General features: G+C 42.7%; 1 protein-coding gene across 2 annotated transcripts in view; it reads left to right on the top strand.

The window, feature by feature from the left end:
- LOC133423113 (NACHT, LRR and PYD domains-containing protein 14-like) overlaps window positions 1-19817 on the top strand; it is a 485953-nt gene that overhangs the window by 452476 nt on the left and 13660 nt on the right. For both annotated transcript variants that reach the window (XR_009770796.1, XM_061713249.1), the window contains exon 13: window positions 17994-18185. Coding sequence is in view for 1 of the 2 variants with exons in the window: in XM_061713249.1 (XP_061569233.1) it covers window positions 17994-18185 (192 nt within the window). In the remaining variant the exon portion in view is untranslated. The remainder of the gene's footprint in view (window positions 1-17993; window positions 18186-19817) is intronic.

Genomic DNA, 19817 nt, shown 5'->3' with positions numbered 1-19817 from the left:
CAATGCGTGGCATCGGACCCGCTCTGAACGTGTTATCGGCCCCACGTTCTACCACGTTCTTGTGTTTGACAGCTGAGACTCGCCTTTTAGAAGGCTGATTTATGGTTCCGCGTTACACCAACGCAGACCTTACAGCGTAGGGTACGCGGCGCGGTCACCGAACGGTGCGCGTCGCCGCGTACCCTACGCTGTAGGCTACGCCGTCGATTTTACGCGGAACCATAAATCAGCCTTTATTCACCCGCCCGTGCGCTCCTGAAAGAAACTCCTAACATTAGCCGACTCCTAAAAGAGTAAAGGGACAAGTAAAAGATGGGTGATTATTTGTAATCACCTTACGTTTGTACTTTCTAAACAGAAAACAAGCTTATTATTCGGTGGAATAAGTGGGGAAAAAACCGAACAATTAATAACGGCGTGTGATTACGCAATCAAACAGCGAACAGCTGGAGTGACCGGCGTGCGGTGCAAACATGTCAGCATGTCAGATCATTACTGGGATGTGGGGAAAAAGCAGAGGACACGATCAATCCGGCAGGATCCGGGACAAATTAAGCCCTAATAAGATTAAGATAAGATTCTTATTATATCTTATTATCTTATCAGAACCTTCCAGCCTGGCGATCTCCCTCCAGCAGCTGCCACTTTATTGAAGTTCTTGTATTGAAATGACTGTTTCCTACAGCGCTTTACACTTTTTTTCAACTTTCAACCGGCTTTCAAAGCGAGCGACGGGAAGAAAATAGAAGCAGGGCGTGCGACAAAAGTCCAGCTCAAAACGACGCCGCGTCGCTCGCAACCAGTATAGACAGTGCAATAAAAAATAAAGCAATGGAACTGTTTTTGACGCTGACTCTCGCTCGCGTCGCATGCAGTGTGTATATTTGCAATATACTGTGGACATCTGAATAAAAACCTCATAAATAGATTGAATCAAAGCGCTCTCCAGCTCTGCGTAGCCTTTTTCTCCTCAGATGATGCCGAGCACAGAATCTTCTGACGCTCATTTCTGAGCATTGCAGGAGACACATCTGCTGCAACGTGCAGGAAATGTCATTGTGCGTCAAACCGCTGTGGAACAAGTCCTTAATCAATCTTTAAAAAAGAATCCTTAATCTGTTGTTTCAGCGCCGCTATGGTTGCCATGGTTACCCGAACTGCAGCATACAGAGCCATTTTACGTAAACCCGACCAATAAAATATTAAAATCAAACTTCCCCTGGAGAGAATTGTCACAGGAATGCCTGTCAAATATCCAGAACTAAGTTCACTCGGTTGTAAATGCCAGCTTCCGGTGCACGAATATGAATAAACGGTTGTTTTTGGTTCGTTTTTTCCTTCCTGTTGACTAGGGATTTCATTTTTCTTATATGAAATAGAAAACGAAAATAAAAGCGTATTTTGAATCTTTGTTAAATCATATTAACACAGAAAAAGAAAAAATGCAGTGTATTCAATATTTGTTTTTTGTTTTAAAAGGAAAATCAAATAAACCAATCGTTTTTTGTTTTTTAATTCCCACTCATGACGGAAAAATCCAATGACCAAAAGATACACGGACCAGGACTGAATTTGATTTTAATATTGAATTGGTCGGGTTTGCGTGACCCGGTGGTGCTCGGCATGATCTGAGGAGAAAAAGACAATCAGACGCAGAGCTGGAGAGCGCTTTGATTCAATCTATTTATGAGTTAAGTTTTTATTCAGATGTCCACAGTATATTGCAAATATTATATATTATATAGCAAACACTGACAGTAAATGTGTGACAGACGGGACGATCATATGGCCGAAAGAAGAGAAGTGTTCAGAACAGCGCACAGAGCGCACACTAAAGGCTGATTTATGGTTCTGCGTTACACTAACGCAGAAACGACGGCGTAGGGTACGCGACGACGCACACCGCACCGCGACCCTACGCCGTCGGCTACGCCCTCGATTTAACGCAGAACCATAATTCAGGCGAAGCTGCAGTCTGTCTGCGCTGATACTGACACAGCGGGTCGGAGCGGATTTGGTCATGATTTGTTTTGTGATTAATAAGCACGGGTTTTAATTAAATGTAATTTACGAAGGATGATTTCACGTTCAATAAGATAAATAATCAATAAAATACAAAGTTTGGCACAAAGGCTTGGCCTGCTTGTGGACGAGTGGAGGGGGGCACAATAAGAGAAGGTGGCAAAGATATAAGGCGAAGAACTAAAGAAAAAGTGGCCTTTAATAAAACTTGTGCAACCATTTTTAAAATAGCATGCAGCAGAATAAAGACTCTCTCTCTGCGTATTCTTTGATTTTGGATGTCGCCTCCTTGCCACAATAACAGCAGCAGCAGATTAGCACCTTCCTTTCGAACGTATTAAATACAGACGCAATCACAATACGCGCAATTACTTTCAGGCTTGGTAAATCTCATTGCGTGTGGTAAATGGACCAATTTGCATTTTCCCCTCCCAGTATTTAGCGCTTTCTGGCGGCTACGCCCCATATTGATTATTCATCAGGGCAAAAGTACTAACTGGATTGCGTGTGCTATTCTGCAGATTTCAGAGACGCAGTCGTCTTTGCAAGCTGTTAGTAGATCAGTTCGCACATTGGTTTGCGGTTGCTGTCAAGTTTGCACAGGTTTTTACGCACGCAAACCTTTAGTAAATCAGGCCCATAGAGCGCCCGTGAGCCCAAACCTTTACAGGTAGTGAAAAGCTTTAATGTTGGGGCTAAATACCGGCAAAAAGAATTAAGAAGTGTGATATAAAAGTGTAAAAAAAGTCACATTCCAGCGGAGCCTCGGCGGAACACGTCCTACATCCTCCTCATCCCACCGGAACCTGGAATTGTTGTTTTTTGATCAAAACAAGTTTTATTTCAACATTTTACAGGTTTTGGAGGGAGGACAGTTTGATGTTAAATTGCTGCACAAAAACTGTAAATGGATTCATCTTATTTTGTCATCAACAAAAGAATTTCAGTTGAATTCAGGAAGTGTTGAGTTTGAATCAGTGAGATGTTCAGAGGGTCAGGAAGCAGGAATGTCCTCAGATCCCTCATCCCTGTGGAAGGTTCCTGCAGAGGAAACATGAGCTCTGATGTCAGGAGGAGAGGAAAGCAGTAATCTGCTCCAGGACTGGATACAGACCAGATCAGGGGTGGACAATCCTGAAGCAGGAAACATCTAACACATGCAGGACTGTGGCTGTCAGGACCAGAGTTGGAGACCCTGCTGTAGATCTTCTTCAGTGCTCATCAGCAATATTATCAGTGACTGATGGGAATTTGTGTTTGCAGAGGTCGGTACCGCAGTCGGAGACCAGAGTCTCCAGGATCCATCTGTCCGTCTATGAAGAGTGACCGGTCCAAAGAATATCCTCCAGACTTCAGTAAAGAACCTGGACCCTCAGACACAGAGTAAGAAACTGCTGTTAACTGATTCTAGGACTCATCATGACTTCATATTTTCTGTCCATGGTGGTTTATTTGATGATTTAGTTTCTTCAAACATCACTTTTTCCTTCTGGTTCCTGTTTTTCCACCGCTGAGTCTTCTGTGTTCAGCAGTTTCAGCAGCAGTTTTAATTCAATTAAATTCAATTCAATTTTATTTATATAGCGTCTAATACAACAGATGTTGTCTCTAGACGCTTTCCAGAGATCCAGAACATGAACATAAACATAAATATATATTTTATATTTTATATTTTATATTTTAGGACTCTAGTTCTCCTTCATCACATTAAAAACTAATCACTCACACATGTTTTGTTAGTAATAAATAGATAGATTAGATACAAATATAAAACAACATAAACTTCCATATAATTGCATTTGATTTAGTTTTATTACATTTTTCATTCATAAACTAGATTCAATCGTATCACACCTCCTATTGTTCTCTTTCTACATTAATAAACCTTTTATTTCCCGTTACAAATGTAAGGCATTAATTCATGTAAAGGTTTGACACAAGTAAAACAGACAGAAGCTGCTGCTTCCTGCTCTCATGTATTATGAGCCGCCAGCAAGAAACTCGCTCTACTGGACAAACCATGGTGACTCGTTGATGACATTAAAAACTATCAGTTAAAGATGTTTTGATAGTTATTAATATATAGATTAAATAAATCAATAAGATTATTAAACAACAGAAATCAACTTTCATATAATTACATGTGATCTGGTTTTAATATTTCTTTATAAACTAAAATTGATCCTTTCATACCTCCCATTGTTCTACTTCTATATGAATAAAGCTTTTATTTTATATATGTAATGTGGGTCCAGGTGAATGGTTAGATAGATGGACCTCTAAGTATTCACAGTGCTACCCAACACTATTATTGATCATTTTAAGAATGAGGATGGTTGTTGGACGTGTGGAGAGCCAGCAATCCTCACACAACACAGTTTACACGTTAAAACCTGATGGGAATGCTAAAGGGACAATTGACTGGTTAGTTTCTGGTTCATGATGCAGTTTAAAGTCACTTCCACTGTTTCTATACTGGGGAATAAGACACTTTCAAATCAGACTCTCCAGGAAAAGGAAAGATCATTGGAAGTTCAATCATCCCTCTTAAAGAATGAACATCAAAGAATTGATGTTAGACATTAATAATAGTACCAACCTTTCCCAAATACAAACATGGGAATATCTACAAGAAAACTCTCTGTTGCTTTTGGTAAACGGATGAAAACATTGCTCCATTACTACTCTAGTCAGAATCGGGGGGAAGAAGATAAAGTAGGAATCTCAAATACTCAGACTCAATCAGAGCAGTTGGACCTTAACAAAGCCCCGGGTGCTTTTGTCAGATCCCGGTCCAAGTGGAAGAAGATGGAAAATCCATCCTTTATGAGGCTGGAAAAACCAAGACAAGGAAAATCTGCTGTTTCTTCTTTATTGATTAAAGGGGAGGAATGTACAAACTCAAAAATAATATCTAAAGAGTCTTTGAACGTTTGAATGATGCCTCTGCGATAAAGTACGGCCGAGCAAATTAGGAAGGAATCTTTGCCATTTTCTCCACTTTCTACCGTCTAGCATTGCCACGGTAACACTATTGACAGAGAAAAGTAACAGCCATGGAAGGCACGATGGAGACGCACGTGTTGATGTCTGCCATGCCTGGGAGCACGTTACAGTCCGGGCCGCATTAACGGATGAAAAAACACTTAAAGAATAAGTGGAAGAAGAAAAGGGAAACCGATCCTGGATCCTAATATCTGGCCCGGGCAAACTGGTTTTCCTCGTTATTTCTGGTGTTTTTCTTTCTTCCACTGCTGGCATACACATAAACGTATGAATGTAAAACATATACACATAAATAAATGAATGTGCTCTTCCAGAAGCATCAGTTTTATTCCCGTCTGGAGGCTGAATTCAAACAGAAAAGCAGCCGCACTTTTACTCTCTGAGACCACCTGAGCTTCTGGACACTGTTGACTCATCTGGATGTTTTTCTACAACAGTCAGAAATGACTTTAGTGATGAAGACATGTGTTCACAGAGGGAGGAAGAGGAGAGGAGTTGGTGTGGAGGAGCAGCCGTCCAGTCAGAGCAGAACTGTACCAGGTAAGACTGAACTTCTGTCTGCTGATGGAATCATTTCTGACAACTGGAAAGACTTTTGTTCTGTAGTTTCAGAGTTCTTCTTGTCTTTCAGCAGATGCCGGTCTGCAGGAGGTCCTAGATGAACACAAGACCAGTCTGAGGAGCAGATGTGAACATGTGACTGAAGGAACTGATGAACCAGGAAGTAGAACCCCCCTCAACAGGATCTACACGGAGCTCTTCATCACAGAGGGACTGAGTGAAGAGGTTGATACCCAACATGAGGTGAGGCAGCTGGAGACAGCTTCCAGGAGGAAGAGCCTCCATGACGCTCCAATCAGGTGCCAGGACATCTTTAAAGCCTTACCTGACCAACGTGGAGCCATCAGAGTGGTTCTGACCAACGGCGTCGCTGGCGCTGGGAAAACCTTCTCGGTTCAGAAGTTCTCTCTGGACTGGGCCGAGGGCTGGGAGAACCAAGACGTCACCGTGGTGATTCTGCTCTCGTTCAGGGAGCTGCACCTGATCGGAGATGAGCAGCTCAGTCTTCTCAGGCTGATCCAGGTTTTCCATCCATCGTTCCAGAAGCTCACAGCAGAGCAGCTGGCTGCCGGGAAACCGTTGTTCATCTTTGACGGCCTGGATGAAAGCAGACGTTCCCTGGACTTCAACAACGGTCCGGTGGTGTCTGACGTCACACAGAGCTCATCGGTCAACGTGCTGCTGACCAACCTCATCCAGGGGAACCTGCTTCCCTCAGCTCTCATCTGGATCACTTCCAGACCTGCAGCAGCCAATCAGATCCCTCACAAACACGTGGACAGGCTGACAGAAGTACGAGGCTTCACCGACGGCCAGAAGGAGGAATACTTCAGGAGGAGGTTCAGGGATGAAGAGCGGTCCAGCAGCATCGTCTCCCACATGAAGACATCCAGAACCCTCCACATCATGTGTCAACTCCCGGTCTTCTGCTGGATCACTGCTACAGTTCTGGACCACATGTTGACCACAGAGCAGAGAGGAGAGCTGCCCAAGACCCTGACTGACATGTTCTCCCACTTCCTGCTGGTCCAGACCAAGAGGAAGAAGAACAAGTACCAGGAGGGACATGAGACGAGTCCACAGGAGCTGACGGAGGCCGACAGGGACCTTCTCCTGAAGCTGGGGAGGCTGGCGTTTGTACATCTGGAGAAAGGAAACATCATGTTCTACCAAGAAGACCTGGAGCAGTGTGGTCTTGATGTCCCAGAGGCCTCGGTGTACTCAGGAGTTTGTACCCAGATCTTCAGGAGAGAGTGTGAGGTCTTCCAGAAACCCGTCTACTGCTTTGTTCATCTGAGCATCCAGGAGTTCCTGGCTGCAGTCTACGTGCTCCACTGTTGGTCCACCAGGAACACAGATGTGCTGAAGAACTTCCTGGGAGAAGACTACAGTTACTCATCTCTGGATGACTTCCTGAACAGAGTCATGGAGAAATCCCTGAAGAGTAAAAATGGCCACCTGGACCTGTTTGTCCGCTTCCTTCATGGTCTTTCTGTGGAGTCCAACCAGAGACTGTTAGGAGTTCTGCTGAACCAGACGGAGAACGATCCAGGAACCATCCAGAGAGTCATCTACTACCTGAAGAAGATGAACACTAACAGATTCTCTCCTGACAGAAGCATCAACATGTTCCAGTGTCTGATGGAGATGAACGACCTCTCAGTTCATCAGCAGATCCAAGAGTTCCTGAAGTCAGAGAACAGATCAGAGCAGAAACTCTCTGGGATCCAGTGTTCAGCTCTGGCCTACATGCTGCAGATGTCGGAGGAGGTTCTGGATGAGGTGGACATGAGCAAGTACAAGACACCACTAGGGGGTGGATGGAGACTGATTCCAGCTGTGAGGAACTGCAGAAAGGCTCGGTGAGTCCAGATGGATCAATAACACCATCAGTTAGCAGTTCACTTCTTCAAATCTGGTTTTGATCTTGAAAATGAAACTTTTGAAGTCGGATGTGTTTGTTTTATTCTGGTTCATCTCAAGTCACGTCAACCAGAGGTTCATGTTTCAAACACTTGATCTAGTTGATGTTTCTGCTGCTCAGAGATGAATCTATGTAACGGAGAAAGATGAAACATCAGAACCACCGGGGAGTTTTGTTGATGTGAACTTACAGACATTTTTACAGAGAACTCATCAGATCAGACATTTTCATTGAGATTATTGAAGAATAGTGGTGTAACGATACACTAATCTCACGATACGGTACGATACACCATATTGAGGTCACGATAACGATACGATACGATATTATAGCAGTATTTTTTTAAAACCTTGAATGAGGAACATATGACTGGAAAAAATGGTCTTTTATTTGAAAGACACAAAATACAAAACAATACAGTGCGTTTGCACTATTGTTACAGTTTGTAATGCTTTATAACTGTTTAAGTTTTAAAGAGAAAGCCAGGCCAAACATTTTCCACAAACTGAACTAAAAGTAAATGTCAGGTTTGCATTATGCATCTTCAGTTTCATACAAGTACAAATATTTACACACAAACTGAATAGTTTCTCTCATGTATGACTTGACTTTTTTCTTTTCCAGAAATGTAACAACTAAAATTAAATAAATAAATAAAGGTAAATAAATAAACTATGAAAAGTCCCACATGACAGTTATTGATCTTGTGCCAGAGCTCAGAGCTTCACCTGCTCCACCTGAGGCCGTAAGGTTGAACCCCGGTATCGTTTCATCCTCACACCGTCGGGGACGACACAATCTTTACATCAGAAAAAACATTGATTCATGCTCACCTTAGAAGTGTAAGAGGAGATTTATTTTTGTTAAGAAGGTTATTTCATTATTTTATAAATATATTCTTTATATTCTGATGTAAATCAGGGACTATAATGACACTAGTCAGTTTATCTGTAGTGATTAGTCTGTTTTAGATTGGGCGGAGTGATACGCCACAGTACGGCACTAGCTGCTGTGTTGATGTTCTAAAATCCTACACTGTTGAGGGACATTAAAGTACACTGGAACTCAGCAGAAGTTTCCCCGTGTTTATCCTACTCACCACCCCAAAAAGGTTTAATTTAATAAAGTAAGGCTTAACTCTACACCAGCCTTACATCAGTAAAAGTTCAGAGCTCAAAACCCCCAAGAGTCCCGTGATCGGGACCAAAACGGTCCTAGTTTCTGGAGCGTAGTCAGATTTTGGTAAAACGGTACTAGTTTCTAGAGCGTAGTCAGATTTTGGTCGGCGGGTCGAGGTCGTCACGTGATCCCGCTGCACCAATAGGATGTTACTAGTAAACACAATAGATTAATATTAATAACCCAATATCAGCTACAGTTTGTCACCTCCACCACACGTATCGTGAAATTTCGTGGCAGATATATTGTTAGTCCCCTATTGAAGAAGTTTACAAGTTTAAACAGCTCAGAGTTGTAAACCTACAATAGTTTTATGTGGACACAGTTGTACTTGGTACGTGACTTTAATTCTAGTAACTCTGGTTCTGTGATCTCCTGCACCGTCCTGTAACTCCTGTGGGTCAGTCTGGCTTTAAATCAGACTTTATTACAACTGACTTCATGTTTTCTCTCATCACAGATTTGTTGGTTGTTATCTCTCAGAGACTCACTGTGAAGTTGTTGCGTCCGCTCTGAAGTCCAACCCCTCCCATCTGACAGAACTGGACCTGAGTAAGAACCGGGACCTGGAGGATTCAGGAGTGAAGGTTCTGTCTGGTGGACTGGAGAGTCCAAACTGTAGACTGGAGACTCTGAGGTCAGTCCACTGGAGATGTTTCCACATTTATCCACTTATCATCCTCCAAAGATGGAACTGGCTCTAAAAGTTCTGTCCAAAATAGAATAGAATAGAATATGTAAGGGATAATGCCCGACGAGGTGAACATGATCAGAAATATATGAACGACGCGGGGCGGTTTGCCTCCGCGAAGTCCATATATTTATGATAATGTCACCTGGAAGAACATTATCCACTTATACCACGGTCACTTACCAAAAAACATAAATATTAAATCAGTTATTCATGCTTTAATGTGTTTTCAGTGTAAATCATTCGTTTTATAACAAGCCACAGCGGAGCGGCTGAGCGACTATTTAATCTCTCGTTTGCAGCCGTTGGAACCTGGTAAGTTACAAAGTTTTTTAACAAGCCATAACTCAGTTTCCTTGGTAACGGGAGATATTCTAGTCCGTTTCCTTGGTAACGGGAGATATTCTAGTCCGCTCAGCTCCGCTCAGCTATTTTCTTTTCTCTCCTCTTCTGCATCCCAGTCATCAAAATTGTTATATTCACCAAATAAATTAAAAGAAATGAGAAAATCACTCATGTCTCCATCCTGCGGTAGCCGGCTCTTCTCTGAATCTCCGTTGCCGTGGTTACCACCTGGCAGTTGATCCAGCACAATGATATTAAAGTTATCTGACAATTTGACCAAACTTGTTTTCTAGGTAGCTAGATAATCACTTTTAACCTCCACCTGTCAGCCAATCAGAATCCAGTATTCACACAGACCGTGGTATAAAGTAAAATAAAATAAAATACTAAAGTGATAGAATAGAATAAAATAAAAATAGAAAAGAATGAAATACAAATAGAATAGAATAGAGGTTTATTAGCATTTGCACCAGACGGTACCGGTACATTGGAATTCTTTTGCGTTCTCTCAAAGTCAGGCAAGTCAGAAATACACATAAATAACAAAAGGATAAATAACTATATAACGACAGTCAACATATATTGCAATAACATGTAATACAAATAATGATTGTACATCATCATCATCTTCTTCCGCTTTATCCGTTCCCGGGTCGCGGGGGCAGCAGCCTCAGCAGGGATGCCCAGACTTCCTTCACCCCAGACACTTCCTCCAGCTCTTCCTCCATCTCTTCCTCCAGCTCTTCCTCCATCTCTTCCTCCAGCTCTTCCTCCAGCTCTTCCTCCATCTCTTCCTCCATCTCTTCCTCCAGCTCTTCCTCCATCTCTTCCTCCAGTTCTTCCTCCAGCTCTTCCTCCAGCTCTTCCTCCAGCTCTTCCTCCATCTCTTCCTCCAGCTCTTCCTCCAGCTCTTCCTCCATCTCTTCCTCCAGCTCTTCCTCCAGCTCTTCCTCCATCTCTTCCTCCAGCTCTTCCTCCAGCTCTTCTTCCAGCTCTTCCTCCAGCTCTTCCTCCAGCTCTTCCTCCAGCTCTTCCTCCAGCTCTTCCTCCAGACACTTCCTCCAGTTCTTCCTCCAGCTCTTCCTCCAGCTCTTCCTCCATCTCTTCCTCCAGCTCTTCCTCCAGCTCTTCCTCCAGCTCTTCCTCCAGCTCTTCCTCCAGCTCTTCCTCCAGCTCTTCCTCCAGACACTTCCTCCAGTTCTTCCTCCAGCTCTTCCTCCAGCTCTTCCTCCAGACACTTCCTCCAGTTCTTCCTCCAGCTCTTCCTCCAGCTCTTCCTCCAGACACTTCCTCCAGTTCTTCCTCCAGCTCTTCCTCCAGCTCTTCCTCCAGCTCTTCCTCCAGCTCTTCCTCCAGACACTTCCTCCAGTTCTTCCTCCAGCTCTTCCTCCAGCTCTTCCTCCATCTCTTCCTCCAGCTCTTCCTCCAGCTCTTCCTCCAGCTCTTCCTCCAGCTCTTCCTCCAGTTCTTCCTCCAGCTCTTCCTCCATCTCTTCCTCCAGCTCTTCCTCCAGCTCTTCCTCCAGCTCTTCCCCCATCTCTTCCTCCAGCTCTTCCTCCAGCTCTTCCTCCAGTTCTTCCTCCATCTCTTCCTCCAGCTCTTCCTCCAGCTCTTCCTCCAGACACTTCCTCCAGTTCTTCCTCCAGCTCTTCCTCCAGCTCTTCCTCCATCTCTTCCTCCAGCTCTTCCTCCAGCTCTTCCTCCAGCTCTTCCTCCAGCTCTTCCTCCAGACACTTCCTCCAGCTCTTCCTCCAGCTCTTCCTCCAGCTCTTCCTCCAGCTCTTCCTCCAGCTCTTCCTCCAGACACTTCCTCCAGTTCTTCCTCCAGCTCTTCCTCCATCTCTTCCTCCAGTTCTTCCTCCAGTTCTTCCTCCAGCTTTTCCTCCATCTCTTCCCCCATCTCTTCCTCCATCTCTTCCCCCAGCTCTTCCTCCAGTTCTTCCTCCAGCTCTTCCTCCAGCTCTTCCTCCATCTCTTCCTCCAGCTCTTCCTCCAGCTCTTCCTCCAGCTCTTCCTCCAGCTCTTCCTCCAGACACTTCCTCCAGCTCTTCCTCCAGCTCTTCCTCCAGCTATTCCTCCATCTCTTCCCCCATCTCTTCCTCCAGCTCTTCCTCCAGCTCTTCCTCCAGCTCTTCCTCCATCTCTTCCTCCATCTCTTCCTCCATCTCTTCCCCCAGCTCTTCCTCCATCTCTTCCTCCATCTCTTCCTCCATCTCTTCCTCCATCTCTTCCCCCAGCTCTTCCTCCAGCTCTTCCTCCATCTCTTCCTCCATCTCTTCCTCCAGCTCTTCCTCCATCTCTTCCTCCAGCTCTTCCTCCAGCTCTTCCTCCAGCTCTTCCTCCAGCTCTTCCTCCAGCTCTTCCTCCATCTCTTCCCCCATCTCTTCCTCCATCTCTTCCTCCAGCTCTTCCTCCATCTCTTCCTCCAGCTCTTCCTCCATCTCTTCCTCCAGCTCTTCCGAGGGGAGTCCGAGGCGTTCCCAGGCCAGCCGAGAGACATAGTCTGTCCAGCGTGTCCTGGGTCTTCCCCGGGGTCTCCTCCCGGTGGGACATGCCTGGAACACCTCCCTAGGGAGGAGGGACATGCCTGGAACACCTCCCTAGGGAGGAGGGACATGCCTGGAACACCTCCCTAGGGAGGCGTCCAGGAGGCATCCGGTACAGATGCCCAAGCCATCTCAGCTGACTCCTCTCAATGTGAAGGAGCAGCGGCTCGACTCCGAGCTCCTCCCGGGTGACCGAACTCCTCACCCGATCTCTAACGGAGCGTCCAGCCGCCCTGCGTAGGAAACTCATCTCTAAGGGAGCGTCCAGCCACCCTGCGTAGGAAACTCATCTCTAAGGGAGCGTCCAGCCACCCTGCGGAGGAAACTCATCTCTAAGGGAGCGTACAGCCGCCCTGCGGAGGAAACTCATCTCTAAGGGAGCGTCCAGCCGCCCTGCGGAGGAAACTCATCTCTAAGGGAGCGTCCAGCCATCCTGCGGAGGAAACTCATCTCTAAGGAAGCGTCCAGCCACCCTGCGGAGGAAACTCATCTCTAAGGGAGCGTCCAGCCACCCTGCGGAGGAAACTCATCTCTAAGGGAGCGTCCAGCCATCCTGCGGAGGAAACTCATCTCTAAGGGAGCGTCCAGCCACCCTGCGGAGGAAACTCATCTCTAAGGGAGCGTCCAGCCGCCCTGCGGAGGAAACTCATCTCTAAGGGAGCGTCCAGCCATCCTGCGGAGGAAACTCATCTCTAAGGAAGCGTCCAGCCACCCTGCGGAGGAAACTCATCTCTAAGGGAGCGTCCAGCCACCCTGCGGAGGAAACTCATCTCGGCCGCTTGTATCCGCGATCTTGTCCTTTCGGTCACTACCCAAAGTTCATGACGGTAGGTGAGGGTAGGGGGGTAGATTGACCGGTAAATCGAGAGCTTCGCCTTTCGACTCAGCTCCTTCTTCACCACGACGGTCCGGTACATTGACCGCATAACTGCGGATGCTGCACCGATCCGTCTGTCAATCTCCCGCTCCATCGTTCCCTCACTCGTGAACAAGACCCCGAGATACTTGAACTCCTCCACCTGAGGCAGGACTTCTCCACCCACCCGGAGAAGGCATGCCACCCTTTTCCGGTCGAGAACCATGGCCTCGGTCTTGGAGGTGCTGATTCTCATCCCTGCCGCGTCGCACTCGGCCTCAAACCGCCCCAGCACATGCTGAAGGTCCCGGCCCAATGAAGCCAACAGGACAACATCATCTGCAAAAAGCAGAGATGAAATCCTGAGGTTCCCAAACCGGATCCCCTCCGGCCCCTGCCTGCGCCTAGAAATCCTGTCCATAAAAATTATTGTACATATAATACAAAAATATATACACCGTATACAATGTCCTTGTATAGCTGAGGACCCTGAGTTGCATCACCGTTAAATACAGGACATTTACCAGGTAGATGAGAGATTTATTGCACATTTTACTTGTGCTTTTGTAAGTATTGTATTGTACGTTGTGAGGGGGTTGAGCTTTCTCCACCAGAGCTGCAGTGTGTTCTGCTGTTCCAGCTGAGGCTTCACTGATCTGAAGGCCCAGGAACCTGGAGCTCTCTATTCTATTCTATTATATTCTATTCTATTCTATTCTGTTCTGTTCTGTTCTGTTCTATTCTATTCTATTCTATTCTATTCTATTCTATTCTATTCTATTCTATTCTATTCTATTCTATTCTATTCTATTCTATTCTGTTCTGTTCTGTTCTGTTCTGTTCTGTTCTAGCAGAAAACTTCAGAATGTTCATTAAAAGGTGAACGTGTCAGAGGAACAACCAGGAACCAACATCATGGATATAATAGAATTTAAAACCTGTTTTATAAAGTCCAGATACCAGTGATGACCCACATGAACCTGATGACTAAGTTGATATTTGAAGAACTTACTTTTTGTTCAGATTGCAGAGTTGCAGGTTGTCAGAGATCAGCTGTTCTTCTCTGGGCTCAGCTCTGAAGTCCAACCCCTCCCACCTGAAACATCTGGACCTGAGTCTGAACAACCTGCAGGATTCAGGAGTGAAACATCTGTGTGGTTTCTTGGAGAGTCCAGACTGCAGACTGGAGACTCTGAGGTCAGTTCACAGATTACTAACACTAACTAGAGGTTTACTAACACTAACTAGAGGTATACTAACACTAACTAGAGGTTTATGAACACTAACTAGAGGTTTACTAACACTAACTAGAGGTTTACTAACACTAACTAGAGGTTAACTAACACTAACTAGAGGTTTACTAAACACTAACTAGAGGTTTACTAAACACTAACTAGAGTTTTACTAAACTCTAACTAGAGGTTAACTAACACTAACTAGAGGTTTACTAAATACTAACTAACTAGAGGTTTACTAAATACTAACTAACTAGAGGTTTACTGAACACTAACTAGTAGTTTACTAAACACTAACTAGAGGTTTACTAACATTAACTAGTAGTTTACTAACACTAACTAGAGGTTTACTAACACTAACTAGATGTTTACTGAACACTAACTAGATGTTTACTGAACACTAACTAGAGGTTTACTAACACTAACTAGAGGTTTACTAACATTAACTAGAGGTTTACTAACATTAACTAGTAGTTTACTAACACTAACTAGAGGTTTACTAACACTAACTAGATGTTTACTGAACACTAACTAGAGGTTTACTAAACACTAACTAGATGTTTACTAACACTAACTAGAGGTTTACTAGCACTAACTAGAGGTTTACTAGCACTAACTAGAGGTTTACTAGCACTAACTAGAGGTTTACTAACACTAACTAGAGGTTTACTAAACACTAACTAGAGGTTTACTGACACTAACTAGAGGTTTACTAAATACTAACTTACTAGAGGTTTACTAACACTAACTAAAGGTTTACTGAACACTAACTAGTGGTTTACTAAATACTAACTTACTAGAGGTTTACTAACACTAACTAGAGGTTTACTAACACTAACTAGAGGTTTACTAAATACTAACTTACTAGAGGTTTACTAACACTAACTAGTAGTTTACTAACACTAACTAGAGGTTTACTAACACTAACTAGAGGTTTACTAACACTAACTAGAGGTTTACTAACACTAACTAGAGGTTTACTAACACTAACTAGAGGTTTACTAAATACTAACTTACTAGAGGTTTACTAACACTAACTAGAGGTTTACTAACATTAACTAGAAGTTTACTAACACTAACTAGTAGTTTACTAACACTAACTAGAGGTTTACTAACACTAACTAGTAGTTAACTGACACTAACTAGAGGTTTACTAAACACTAACTAGAGGTATACTAAACACTAACTAGATGTTTACTAAACACTAACTAGAGGTTTACTAACACTAACTAGAGGTATACTAAACACTAACTAGAGGTTTACTAAACACTAACTAGAGGTTTACTAACACTAACTAGAGGTTTACTAACACTAACTAGTAGTTTACTAACACTAACTAGAGGTTTACTAAACACTAACTAGAGGTTTACTAACACTAACTAGATGTTTACTAAACACTAACTAGAGGTTTACTAAACACTAACTAGATGTTTACTAAACACTAACTAGAGGTTTACTAACACTAACTAGATGTTTACTAAACACTAACTAGAGGTTTACTAAACACTAACTAGATGTTTACTAAACACTAACTAGATGTTTACTAAACACTAACTAGAGGTTTACTAACACTAACTAGAGGTTTACTAAACACTAACTAGATGTTTACTAAACACTAACTAGAGGTTTACTAACACTAACTAGATGTTTACTAAACACTAACTAGTAGTTTACAAACACTAACTAGAGGTTTACTAAACACTAACTAGTAGTTTACTAACACTAACTAGTGGTTTACTAAACACTAACTAGAGGTTTACTAAACACTAACTAGAAGCTTTACTAAACACTAACTAGAGGTTTACTAAACACTAACTAGATGTTTACTAAACACTAACTAGATGTTTACTAAACACTAACTAGAGGTTTACTAAACACTAACTAGAGGTTTACTAAACACTAACTAGATGTTTACTAAACACTAACTAGAGGTTTACTAAACACTAACTAGAGGTTTACTAACACTAACTAGAGGTTTACTAACACTAACTAGAAGCTTTACTAAACACTAACTAGAGGTTTACTAAACACTAACTAGATGTTTACTAAACACTAACTAGAGGTTTACTAACACTAACTAGAGGTTTACTAAACACTAACTAGAGGTTTACTAAACACTAACTAGATTTTTACTAAACACTAACTAGAGGTTTACTAAACACTAACTAGATGTTTACTAAACACTAACTAGAGGTTAACTAACACTAACTAGAGGTTTACTAACACTAACTAGAGGTTTACTAAACACTAACTAGAGGTTTACTAAACACTAACTAGAGGTTTACTAAATACTAACTAGTAGTTTACTAACACTAACTAGAGGTTTACTAACACTAACTAGTAGTTTACTAACACTAACTAGAGGTTTACTAACACTAACTAGTAGTTTACTAACACTAACTAGAGGTTTACTAAGACTAACTAGTAGTTTACTAACACTAACTAGAGGTTTACTAACACTAACTAGAGGTTTACTAACACTAACTATTCGTTTACTAACACTAACTAGTAGTTTACTGACACTAACTAGTAGTTTACTAACACTAACTAGAGGTTTACTAACACTAACTAGTAGTTTACTAAACACTAACTAGTAGTTTACTAACACTAAAGGCTGAATTATGCTTCTGCGTCAAAATGGCGCCGTGTCTACGGCGTGTGGTTTGGATCGACGCAGAGGACACGCCGTCACATGCGCCGTCAGTGACGTCACCTCCTGAAAATTGTAACTACGCGTCGAGGAGACGCAGACCACACGCAGACCGAGAGGGCTGTGATTGGTTCGTTTGAAAGCAAAGCATTTCCGGTTTCCGGTTTGAATCAGTAGTGAACTTCCAGGGCTCTTTTCTTCGTTTATGTGTGATTTTTTTGTTTTTGTTTTTTGCACAATAGTTGTCCTTATTTCTTTGATTTACTGTGACCGGAAAAAGTCGGATAAACCATTCAGAAAAAGATCGCTAACTAGCGGCCGCGAGGGGAACTGCACCGCGACCAAATGGAGAGACGGAGAAGTCTGAAGGATTCACGACGGCGTCACGGCTGCATCGTGTGCTCTGCGTTGGTGTGACGCAGAAGCATAATTCAGCCTTAACTAACTACTAAAGCTGAAGAAACGCCCACAGCAGCTACCGGGTGGTCCTGGTTGATTTCTACTCTGATCCTGATATTTTTCTGCTAAAGAAGCTCATAAAGTCGTCACTACTGAGAGCTGCAGGAAACTCGGCTCAACACAGTTGTCTCTTTGTCAGCCTGGCTACAGCGCTGAACAGAAACGTGGGTTATTTTTATTATCCTCTATCCACCATGAGTAATGAGCTGTTCTAGCTGTGTGAAGGGCTTTTTTATAGACTACACTTTTCCATGCACCATAAGAGTCTACAGACTTACAAGAGAACCACTTCATTTCCATTTCACACACTTTTTGTTTCAGCATTTCAGCATTTTCAGTGACATTAACCTGAATAACATCACTTAGTGAACAATACCAACACATTATTGCTGGTCAATGACTTCTTAACATTACAACTTCAGAGCTGTTTAACTATGAACTTATTTACACAAATATGTTTTCTGAAACATTTATTTCAACATGGTTACAGAAGTCATCAGCTGTTTCTTCTTCATTCAGGTTGGAGGGCTGCGTGTTGTCAGAGATCAGCTGTTCTTCTCTGGTCTCAGCTCCGAAGTCCAACCCCTCCCACCTGAAACACCTGAAACATCTGAAACATCTGGACCTGAGCTGGAACCAGCTGCAGGATTCAGGAGTGAAACATCTGTGTGGTTTCCTGGAGAGTCCAGACTGCAGACTGGAGACTCTGAGGTCAGACATGTTTTAGTTTTGTGTTCAGATCAATCTGATGTGAAAGTTGTGTTGACACTAGGGTTGCCACCTTTCAGAAATAGAAATAAGGGAAGTCTTGATTTCAGCCGCGTGAGCGCCCAAAAAAGGAGCATCCCCAAAACGTCTAAAATACATAGAAATGTATATATTTTATTTGAAAAAACAAAATGCTTTGATGATTTAAAGTTTAAAGTGCTTTAATAGCATTGAACTTTCATGACTGTACAGACAGTCTGAACCTGAGCATTGTCATAGTAAATGAAACAAAGTCTGCCTGCATTGGGCAGTTAAACAGTTAAACCTAAATTAAATGACAATACAACACTAGAATATTCTGTAAATGTAACATGTATAAACACTTTCAAGAGGGAAAACAATTAAATTGAACACACTTATAGAACATGCTAGTCTATTATATAAATAAAGTGCTGTAACAGCTAAAACAAAGCCTGGCTTAGAATCCTTTGCTTAGAAAACTAAATAAAACCAATAAACATGAAAAAAATAAATAAAGTGCATAGCTTTCTTCAACTCCTTTATGTCCTTTTTTATTCAGGCCAGGTTTAAACAGTTCACTCTCACTTCTTCTTCCAGGATTCTTGTTACTTCTTGCAGCTGAGCAGCTCCTTGTGTTTCAGAACTGTGGAACTCCGAACAGTCTGCTCACTCTTCATGAGCTCCACTCAGCAAAGCACCATATTTTAAGCCTTTATTTGTTATAATTTTGATGATTTAATTCTTAATTGATTTAATAAAATATTCCAATTTTTTTTAGATTCTGAGGTTTTCATAAGCTTTGAGCCATAGTCATCAAAATTATAACAAATAAAGGCTTGAAATATCTCACTTTGCATGTAGTGGGAAATAATATATTTGTTTCACCTTTAGTTGAATTTACTGAAACAAATTAAGTTTAGCAAAATATTCTAATTTTCCGACCTTCACCTGTATATTATGACCAATAAATAAGAGCATAATAAATGTCCCGTATCCTACCACATCATGCATCATGGGACAATTGTGAAATACAGAAACAACTGCGATCCGTATTGGTTCAATACGGAACGCAACTTTTAATTCCAAATTCCGTAACAATTCTGTAGCTGTGTCCCAATTCAGGTTCTGGTCCTTCTGAGGACGCGGTCTTTGTAGGCCACGCCTTCGAAGACCGTGAAGGCCGTACGGAAGGCTGGACGGACGCTGGTGAAATGAGACGGTCTAGCCTGTAGGGGATTTCCTGGTTGCGTCACCAGCTGTTCCCGCCCTTGTCCTACGTCACTAAACAAAGTAGAAAGAAAGAAAGATAGACAGAAAACATGATAGAAAAGAAAGAAAGAAAGAAAGAAAGAAAGAAAGAAAGAAAGAAAGAAAGAAAGAAAGAAAGAAAGAAAGAAAGAAAACATGATAGAAAAGAAAGAAAGAAAGAAAGAAAGAAAACACGATAGAAAAGAAAGAAAGAACCAAAGAAAAAAGAAATGGAGCCAGAAGTTTTGTTTTTGTTTTTTTTTTTGTTTTTCATTTTGTTGGAGGAGGAAGAGAGGCGTGCCCGCCGGCGCCGGCGGAAATAATATATTTTTCTGAAAAAATTTGAATCTGAAAATATTTTTCTGG

This window comes from Cololabis saira, chromosome 22, assembly GCF_033807715.1.
Source record: "Cololabis saira isolate AMF1-May2022 chromosome 22, fColSai1.1, whole genome shotgun sequence".
Lineage (NCBI taxonomy): Eukaryota > Metazoa > Chordata > Actinopteri > Beloniformes > Belonidae > Cololabis > Cololabis saira.
The sequence above is the reverse complement of the archived record's forward strand: the minus strand, read 5'-3'. Positions and strand labels throughout refer to the sequence as shown.